This window comes from Helianthus annuus, chromosome 3 (genome assembly GCF_002127325.2).
Source record: "Helianthus annuus cultivar XRQ/B chromosome 3, HanXRQr2.0-SUNRISE, whole genome shotgun sequence".
Lineage (NCBI taxonomy): Eukaryota > Viridiplantae > Streptophyta > Magnoliopsida > Asterales > Asteraceae > Helianthus > Helianthus annuus.
The window spans coordinates 9,367,361-9,378,276 of NC_035435.2; the positions used below are offsets into that span (position 1 = coordinate 9,367,361).

A 10,916-nucleotide genomic window follows, 5' to 3' on the forward strand; every position below is an offset into this window, starting at 1 on the left:
CACAACTGTTAAGTTTCTGGTTGAGCCAGAATGTAACCCTAGTGCACCTACTAGGATCTTCAAAAGGATCTACGTTTGTTTGGGACCATTAAAAGAGGGATTCAAAGCATGTAGAAGGGAGTTGTTGGGGTTAGATGGGGCATTTATGAAAGGCCCCTACCCCGGTCAAATGTTAACTGCAGTTGGGTTAGATCCAAACAATGGCATCTACCCATTGGCTTATGGCATTGTGGAGACTGAAAACAAGGACTCATGGACATGGTTCTTGCAAAATATCCAAGATGACTTAGATCTTCCATCAAATGCAAACTTCACATTTATTTCTGACAGGCAGAAGGTATACATGCAAACTTCACATTTATTACTTCACATTTACTTCACATTTAATTCTGTTTTGATCAGGGAATTATACCTGCAATCAATCAAGTTTTTCCAGCAGCTGAGCATCGCTTTTGCCTTAGACATATTCACCAAAACATGAAGCTACAATGGAGAGGCTTGGCTTTCAAACACTTCATCAGAAATGCTGCAAGTGCAACTACTGTCCCTGAGTTTGAAGAGAAGATGGAGGAGTTCAAAAAATACAACCTTGAAGCATATAACTGGTTGAGAGAGATCCCACCACAACACTGGGCCAGATCCCACTTCACTGGTAGACATTTTACATGTCATTTGATTTACAACACATTCTATATTTGATTCATAGCATAATTTCCTTGTAAACACTATGCAGGAAGGGCCATATCTGATGTGCTTTTGAATAATATGTGTGAGGTCTTAAATGCTAAAACAGTTGAGGGCAGAGATAAGCCAATAATTTCAGCTTTGGAGTTTATGAGAGAGTATTTAATGCAGAGGATTGTGAATGTGATCAGAAAGATAGGTAGGTGTAATGGCCCACTAACACCTAGTGCTACCAAAATACTAGCAGAAAACAAAAAAGATGCATCAAGGTACACTGTTAAATGGTCTGGTGGGCCTAAGTACCAGGTTAGTAGAGGTGGACAAATTTCACAAAGGGTTGTTGATGTTGTAGAGATGGTTTGTAGTTGCAGGCAGTGGGAGATTACTGGGATCCCATGTAGACATGCAGTTGCAGTTAACTGGGACATGGCTCTACATGGGCAGCAAGTTGGCCCCCCTGAATCATGGGTAAATCAGTGCTACTGGTTGGACACTTGGAAGGCAGTCTACTCACACAGAATAGAGCCCATTAATGGCAGAGACCTTTGGCCAAAATCCAATGTCCCAACCACTTTGACCCCTCCATTGCACCACAAGTCAGTTGGCAGGCCCAAGAAGAAAAGGAGAAAGGATCAAGTTGAATTGCAGGATGAACTGGAAAGGGCTGGAAAGGCAGGACAAAGGAAGGGGAAGGAAGTTGAGCATCAAAGTGGAAAGCTTACAAGAAAGTGGAAATCAGTTAACTGCAAGAAATGTGGGGGTAAAGGTCATAATATAAGGACTTGTGGGAAAGTGAAGAAAGGGAAACAACCAAAGAAAAGTGACCAAGGCAATGCTGGGAATCAAGAAGGTACAAGTGTTTGAATAGGAACAATGCAGATGGAAAGCTCATTTTGGTCTGGTGGTTTTTTGAGGGCTTGTCCCTAACACAGATGCTACCACCTTTTGTATTTACTTGTCAAGACAGTGTTTTTTGAGGGCTTGGGTCCCTAAAACAATTGCTACCACCTTTTGTACTGTATGTTGATGATATGGATGTTTTATGTTAGGATGTTTGAAGTAAATGAAATGTCTTGGATGTGTTTATGTTTGACTCTGCACATTTTTTGGCACAAAAATTTATTCTGCAGTTTCTGCACATGTTTGGCAGGTTTATGAATTGATTCTGCACAATCTGCAGATTCTGCACATGTTTGAGCATGTTTAGGTTTGATTCTGCACATTTTTTTGCACAAAATATGTATTCTGCAGTTTCTGCACATGTTTGGGATGTTTAGGTTTGATTCTGCACATGTTTGGCAGGTTTAGGATTGATTCTGCACATGTTTGGCAGGTTTAGGATTGATTCTGCACATGTTTGGCAGGTTTAGGATTGATTCTGCACATGTTTGGCAGGTTTATATCTTGATTCTGCACAATCTGCAGATTCTGCACATGTTTGGGATGTTTAGGTTTGATTCTGCACATGTTTGGCAGGTTTAGGATTGATTCTGCACATGTTTGGCAGGTTTAGGATTGATTCTTTATCGCACACTGTTTTCGGCATAAAGAGGTTTGGTAAAAAAGGTTTCGGATACTCTTTATCGCACACTGTTTTCGGCATAAAGAGGTCTGGTAAAAAAGGTTTCGGACACTTTTTATCGCACAAACTGGTTTTGGTAAAACAGGTGTCGGACACTTTTTATCGCACAAATTGGTTTCGGCATAAACAAGTCTTAAACAAACAAACTTCATTGATTCATGTTTTACAAACATATTACATAAACCATCACAACCAAACAACCTACACTGATCAACTAACCTAACCCTAATTCAAATATCCAGTAACAATAAACAAACAAGCCCTAAAATCATCAACAACACCAATATTATCTTGTTCTTCAATCGATTTTTTTCTTGCAGCTGAGCAACTTCAAGCTCCATCTGGTTCCTGTATCTTAGAAGACCTGGAATGATTGCAATTGCACGCGGACACATTGGGGGGTCCACCCAACCTAAGAACCTTACACATCTGGTGTTCTGTAAATTAGAACGAAGGTCAGATTTACAGATTCCCTAAATTCTGAAGTGGAATAAATGATTTAGAGAAGTTACCTTGTTAGGGCATGCATAGAAACGGCGTCCAGGGTTGAGATCTGTCCAAGATGTACGTATGGTTGCATCTTGACCACATGTGCAAAGCACCATTGTTAGGAGGTTGAACAATGACCAGAGGTTGAAGATGATGATCTTCTGAACTGTTGGGAGGTTGAAGATGATGTTCTGAACTATTGTTAGGATGAAGATGATTCATAGGTATGTATTAATAGGGCAAATAATAATAAAAATATTAAATAAGCAACAGAAATGACGAAAATACCCTCACGTGAGGGACACGTGAGGGGACTTAACCTTTAAAACAAACTTCAGTTAGTTCCAGGGACTATCCGAGTAATAAACCAACAAACCACAGGGAGCACAGCTGCTATTTAGAAAAGTTGGGGACTAAACATGAAAAAACTTGAAACCACAGGGACTATCCGAGCAATTAACTCTAAAACCTAAATACACGCATAAACACCTCAATTTCACTAGCAGCAGCTCATCTTCTTCCCAAACCCTAATTTTCATCAAACCTCATCAAATTCCTTCAAAATCTCACAACTCTGTGCAATCAATCGATCACTCAACTCTTCTCCACTCGATTTTCGACAGGTACAACAGGTTAATCGATCCTGTTTACTCCAGATTTTCGTTTTTAGCGTTAATCTAATCGTAATTCCTGTTTTTCCGATTCAGTTTCGTTAGTTTTTGTTAGGTTTGTTGTTTAATCGATATCGCTGAACAAAACGGCATCGTTTCGTGCTAATCTTATCCGTAAGTTTGAAGATTAGCGTCTTGTTGTTTGATTTAGGGTTTTGAGTTTGATTTGCGGATATTTATTCTGTTTTTGTTAGTAGAACTGAATAAAATCGTTGAAACGTGAAAGAAACGAAACTTATAGGTTCAGTTTTGTGTATGTGTAAGTATATATAGTTATATACAATTATACATACATATATAAGTGTATCTGTTTTAGAACTGAAGCCAAAAGCTTCCGGAAACTTGAGGTTTTGATTTGTGTTGAGATTAGAAAAGTATATTTGAGAATTTTTGGTTGAGAATGGCTGGAGGTGGAAATAGGAAGGATGATTCTATAGCGATTAGCAGCTCGAATGTTTTTGCGGCTCTTGGAAGTTTGAAGAAGAAGAAGAAGTCGGATAAGGGGGGTAGTTCGAAGAAGGGGCAAGATAAGGAAGTTGAAGGGGAAAAGGAGCAGGTTTTTTGGGCTCCTACGCCGTTAACGGTGAAGTCGTGGGCGGATGTTGATGATGAGGATGATGATGATTACTATGCAACCACGGCTCCGCCGCCTGTTTGGGCTCCAGGGGGTGGTGGTGAGCCTGAAGATCAGGCTAAAGGATATGAGACTCCGGTGGAGGTGAGGAAACTTCAAATTTGATATTTTATTTGATATTTGTTACTGCATTTGCGTGTCTACATGTTCTATATCATTAACTAGATGATCTGGTTGTTTTTATTCTCTCTTCTCATGATATATTGAATTGCATGATTGCGTTAGATGCTAGTAATGGCTCATTACATTTGGGCCATGTTTGATAAGTCTGGTTGCAATTAACGACATGCATGCAGCATGATTAAATTGTGCACATGTCTAGTTGCATATGGTAATGGTAAATGCATGTTATTGGAAGCTGATTTATAAATGCATGTTATTATGTGTGTTACTTCGTAATTACATCATTGTATATTATTTCCATATAAGGGATTCGTAGTTTTTTTAACTGGTTGATCAAAACAGTCTTTACATCCTAATGATCTCTAAGTTGAATGTGATTTATTCGCTGGTTTAACATTTAAATCCAACTAAATAAACAATCATATAGTAGTTTGTGGGTTCAGTGGTTTTCCATACATTAGTGATTATAACATTGGAAAGTACCAATAAAAGGACCTTCGAATTGGCATGCATGCTTGTAATAACTTTTCATAAGGGTATCTTAATATGCGGATTCTTTCGTTTGCTGTATGTTTTCATTGTCAAGAACTTGTTGACATAATTGGAAATCTTTTATACTCTTATGCGTCGAACCGGTCTCCTTACCGGTCCACTGGTCGGACCGGATACAGAAACCAGTTGATGACCTAAATATTATCAAAATAAATAGGGTAAATTTGGAAATTTTCAATCAAGCTCTGGTTCAACCCACAAAATCGGGTTTCAACCCTCCGGTTTTCCGGTCAGACCGCTGGTTCCCTATCTAACTGTCCGGTTTTCCGCTCAGACTGCCGGTTCCCAATCTAACCGGCCGGTTCAACTCAAAGCGGTCTGATAGGGTGAACCATACGGTCCGGTTTTCAGGACACTGCTCTTATTTGAGTAACAGTAGGAGGTAAGTATTCAAGATCCAAATGTTAGTATTTTGATAGGCTGTAATTATATTGCAGCATTAGCTCTTATGCTAATTATTAAAATAAACTCACTTTTGTGTGTAAATTAGTAACGTGAGACATTCTGTTGGGCTATTGTTTTGGTAGTTACAAAGTTTTTAAGGCGTTTAATTATGCCGTGATGGTAAATTATTAAAATTATGGATCATGGTTTTTTTTATGGAATTATGGATCAAGGTTTTTTTTGTACAATTTTAGGAAAGTGAAAGTGAAGAGGAAGGTCTGGATGAATCCGATGATGACGAAAACGATCATGAACCAGAACCACAAGCAGAAAAGGAGCCTATTGTCGAAAAGCCCGTCGAGGTTTTGCCACCCAAAGAAGCCGACAGGCAACTGTCAAAAAAGGAACTAAAGAAAAAGGAGCTTGCAGAACTTGATGCAGTGCTTGCTGAATTGGGTTTAAATGACAACAATACCCAAGAAGATACTCGTGGTAAGCTAGTTACATTTCTTCCTTACAGAAAATCAAACATCCTATTCGGTGATTCACTTTTTATTTATTTAAATAGGCGTTTCTGGCTCTTAATTACAAACTAACAATCTTTCTAATGTAAATGCCAAAAAAAAAACATTACCGAAGTTCAGGGGGTGAACAGAAAACCAAAAAAACCGAACCGAAACCGGAAAAACCAATTTGACCGATCCGAGAAACACCGAAGCGCACAAAAGACCGAACCTAACCGAATAACCTAAAAAGTCATTTTTTTAACGTTTGTTATATATTGATTTAGGAATTATTAATTTTACTTTGAGTAAAATGCACGGATAGTCCCTGTGGTTTGGTGAAATTTCACCTTTAGTCCCCAACTTTTCAGAATTACACTCTTAGTCCCTGTGGTTTGACAAGTTGTTACTCGGATAGTCCCTAAAGCTGATGAAGGTTACTCGGACAGTCCCTGTGGTTTGACAAGATGTTACTCGGATAGTCCATGTGGTTTGACAAGTTGTTACTCGGATAGTCCCTAAAGCTGATGAAGGTTACTCGGACAGTCCCTGTGGTTTGACAAGATGTTACTCGGATAGTCCCTGTGGTTTGACAAGTTGTTACTCGGATAGTCCTTGTCATTTCACACCCACTTAACCAGAAAAACTAACCTCCATCCGCTTTGGGGACTATCCGAGTAACAACTTGTCAAACCACAGGGACTAAGAGTGTAATTTTCAAAAGTTGGGGACTAAAGGTGAAATTTCACCAAACCACAGGGACTATCCGTGCATTTTACTCTTTTAACTTTTTAATGTTTGTTATAAATTGATGACTATATAAATGAATTCCAAAACGTGTGTGATAATAATTCAATTCCAAAACGAGTGATTCTTGTTTTTTTAAGACCAATAAGTAATAAGTTTATAATTGTAAAACATGAATGATTACATGCTTTTTTAAGTTGATAAAAACAAAAAGAGTAAAGTACACAGATGGTCCCTGTGGTTTACCAAAATTTTGATGTTTGGTTCCTAGCTTTCCAAAATTACACATATGGTCCTTGTGGTTTGCACATTGTAACGCATTTAGTCCCCAACTTTGTAATTCTAATGAGCCACTTACCAGGTGCCGCATCGGAGAAAGTTGAGAATCAAAATGGAGATCAGGAGAAAAAAGACAAGAACGTGCCAGCTGGTGAGAGCAAAAGCGCCAAAAAGAAAAAGAAGAAAGATAAATCTTCTAAAGAAACCAAAGAACAACAACAAGAACCGACAAACGAACCCGAACAAGAAAAGGCCGAAGAATCATCCGGAATCGATGTAGAGAAAATAAAGAAAGTAGCTTCGATGAAAAAGAAAAAATCCAGCAAGGAAATGGATGCTGCAGCGCGGGCCGCCGCCAGTGAGGCGGCAGCAAGGAGTGCGAGACTTGCGGCAGCTAAAAAGAAGGAGAAGAACCACTACAACCAGCAGCCCGTTCGTTAAGTTTTAAAAAGAAATTATATAAAGTATGCTGCGGGATGCGTAATAAAACCTTGTTGGTGTCTTTGGTTACATTTTACAGTTTTACTTGAACATTTACTTAAAAGACTTTTAGGGTTTTTACTTTTTACATGATCACTTGGGCCGGGTCGGGCTGGGCCGTGCCTTCGGTAGAAAGTGGAAAACACCAACCCGTTGGATGAGACTCTGGTTTTAAGTTATTATTTTCTGTTTTGATGACAATTTGTTTCGTTTTTTCTTAATTTGTCAGTTGGATGTTTATTAAATTCTATTGTTTTTGAGTGAGTTCTCTTATCGATATGTTAAATGGTATAACAATTGTGTTTTGCAATTAGGTTCTCTTGAAAGTTATTTTCTTCGAGTTGGTTTTCATTGATGTTTAGATGTGGAAAAGATGTGAAGTCGATTTATCTGATGGTCGATCAGATGCGGATTTAGCATATGTTGAGGGGGGTGCCCAGGCTACCCCTCAACTTGGCGAAGCGTAAAATTAGTACAAAAAAATATTTCTTGTGTGTATTAGATACCCGAGTGGTGATGAGCCTGGTGGTTGAGGTTATGCGTGGTGAGGAGCGTGGTAGATGGCCTAGTCGGCTGATTGACGAAAATTATGGGAGAGGAGCATGGTACATGGTCTAGTCGGCTGTTTGACGAAAATTATGGGCTGAACTGCTAACTACTGTTTATTTTTACAGTTTAAATTGAATTTTTATCCTTTTTCACTAGTTTGTATTAAGATTTTTAATATAATTGAGGTGACTCATAACTTATTATAATTTATAATTACATATACATAGGGCATGTTTGGCTATAAGCTTTTTGAAACAACTTATTGACTTATTGGCTTTTTAAAAAGTCATAAGCTCCAAAATGATGTTTGGCAATCAGGTTGTATGTGAGGGGAAAAGTGACTTTTCCAAAAAAAATCACTCCATACTGACTTTTCCAAAAAACCAATAAGTCGATAAGTTGTTTTCAAAAAGCTTAGCCAAACATGCCCATAACTACATTTTTCAAGAATAGAACGGATATAAACTATAATATTTGAGATGACTCATAACTCATTATAATTTATAATGTATATACACAACTGCATTTTCAAGAATGGGAGAGATGAGCATATCGGGTTTTTTTTTATACCCAAAACCGGTTCCTAGCCGTACCCGGTTCTTGAATAAGTGAATGGAACCGGTTCCTAGTTCCTACCCGGTTTTAGACCATTAATACTATAACCGATACTAACCGATTCCGGGTAGGGTTGTAACCGGTTCCTCGGAAGAACCGGTTCCTTCGGGTAATTCAATGAAAAAGCTGCAAAAACTGTAGGAATCGGTTCCAACGGCTATAACACCGTTAGAAACCGATTAATGGCCATTATGATCGGTTTCTACTATATATACATATATTCATTGCCTCCTTTCATTTTGAAGCACCTACTCCAAAAATACATAACTTACACCTTCAAATCTATATTTTTAAAGCTCCACAATTAAAATGGCGTGCAACGATGAGCTCGTTATGGTTTTGGAAACAAAGAGAAACCCCGCAGTTTAGAAGTACATTGATTTGTGCTTATTGACCGATAGCCACGAGATGACACAGTGCAAAGCATGTGGCGAATTCATGAAGGCTACGGCCAACCCCACGTTAAAAAAACACACCAATCGTCATTGTTCGGTTACACAGGCGAAGAAAAATGAAGTGGGTGAAGCATCCGGAACCGGTTCTTCAAATGTATAGTGTGTTTTATGTAACCGGTTATTATATAGGATTTTAGGAGTTAAGTTATGTTAGTTGTTAAATAAATGTTTAGTGTTTTATGTAATGTAGGATTTGTAGGATTTAACTTTTGTTTAAAATGTCATGTAATGTAGCCGGTTCTAATAAACATTTATGTTTTATGTATGTTTATGTAAACATTTCATTTAAAATGTCATGTATTGTAGGATTTGAATTTGAGTCCTTGCTTAACAAAGCTCCACAATGTTTGCATTGAGTCTTTTGAGAACCGTCACTCATTTCCACCAAATCCCAATTGTTCCATACCTCTATATTGCGATTATGTGATAGTATCCCAACAACTTATGGAGCGGATTGAGGACCGCTGTTGACGGATGGAGAATTTGTTGTTTTGGAATTCTTGGATGCCATAGTAGAGCTTATTGAGTAGAAAAAGAATCAAGAAGAAGATGAAGATTGTGTAATTATCAAATGAATAATGTGCACTATTTATACTGTCAGGAATCGATTCCAACGGTAACAAATCGATTCATACGGCTAGGAATCGATTCCAACGGTAACAAAAATCATTAAATGCTTGGTTGCAACGGCTAGGAACCGGTTCTAACGGTAACATCATCAAGAATTTAATGCACCGGGTCGGGATCGGTTACGGAGGAACCGGTTCCGGGGTAGGAACCGGGTACGGACCTATTTTTTTATATAAAGTGGAACCGGGTAAGAACCTACGAGTTTTTTGAACCCGGAACCGGTTCTTCGATAAAGCGGGTAGGGACTGGAACCGGTTCCAGGTCAGGTTTACCGGGTCGGGTTTGGAACCGGTTATTATGCCCATCTCTAAATATAAACTATGAAGTTTAACCAGTCGTTTCGGTTTACATTGCTGATTTTAAGTTTCAAACTAAGCTGTTGAATCGCAAAAATTAAACCGGTGGTTATAACTGTTTTTAAACAGCCCTAGTTAAGGTTGCTCGCGCTTAGATGGTCTCTTTAACTGCTGTTGATGGGTGGTGATAATGAGTGTAAAATTACTCGTAATAAATTAAAGAGTAAATTGCCATTTTGGTCCCTGTGGTTTGGTCATATTTGCCACTTTAGTCCAAAACTCAAACCTTTTGCATCTGGGTCCCTGTGGTTTCAGTTTTATTGCCATTTTGGTTCAAAAATAAAATCAGGTCATATTTGTCTTATAAAATCCTGTTATTTTGTTATTTTCCGCAGGGGCAAAGTGATCATTTTTTTTTTATAAATAAATACCATATTTTATAAGACAGATATGACCTGATTTGCCTCTGAGAAATATGACAAAATTGCAGGATTTTATAAAACAATTATGACCTGATTTCATTTTTGGACCAAAATGACAATAAAACTGAAACCAAAGGAACCCAGATGCAAAAGGTTTGAGTTTTGGACTAAAATGACAAAAGTAACTAAACCTCAGGGACCAAAATGGCAGTTTACTCTAAATTAAAACCATCTATATATAAAACATAAAATATACGTAAACATGACCTATGTCATGACTCATGAGCATTTGGGCTATGCACCTTTTGAGCTTTAAGAAAACAGGTAGGACGAACTCACTAACGGCATTTGCAACAACTCTCTAGAAAAGACGAACCTCAGGTGTTGGATTTAAGAAAAGATAAAAAAAAAAAACTCCAGTATTAAAAAATAACTTATGTATTTTTCAAAAATAATTATTCCGTTTAATTCGACCAATCCAATATTTTCAATACATACAAATGAAAGATGAAATGGACGGTGGGAATAGTGCTCTTTTGTGGTTGGACAAAAGTGGCGGCCATTTTGATAGTTTTTTTTTTTTTTTTTTTTTTTTATATAATAGTTATTTATAGGTTATACCAAATTACAATTTTATCTTAAGTGTAAAATTATGATTTTGTACCCGATTCAAAATAAAATTTTGTTTTTGCCCTCTGCTTAAATTTACGATTTTGCCCTCAGTTAAAAAATACAACTTTGCCCCCAGTTCAAAATAAAATTATGGTTTTGCCCTCAGCTAAAGTCCTACCAAATTACGATTTGGCTCCAAGTTTAAAATT

The 10,916-nt window shown here is 37.8% G+C and overlaps 1 protein-coding gene across 1 annotated transcript; it reads left to right on the top strand.

Moving 5' to 3' along the window:
* Positions 1-3,241: 3,241 nt before the first annotated feature.
* On the top strand, positions 3,242-7,419 carry LOC110928606 (nucleolar protein 58). The gene is made up of 3 exons (XM_022171627.2): positions 3,242-4,144; positions 5,374-5,611; positions 6,731-7,419. The coding sequence occupies exons 1-3, from the start codon at positions 3,827-3,829 to the stop codon at positions 7,087-7,089; spliced, it is 915 nt and encodes a 304-aa protein (XP_022027319.1). The 5' UTR covers positions 3,242-3,826; the 3' UTR covers positions 7,090-7,419.
* Positions 7,420-10,916: the final 3,497 nt, after the last annotated feature.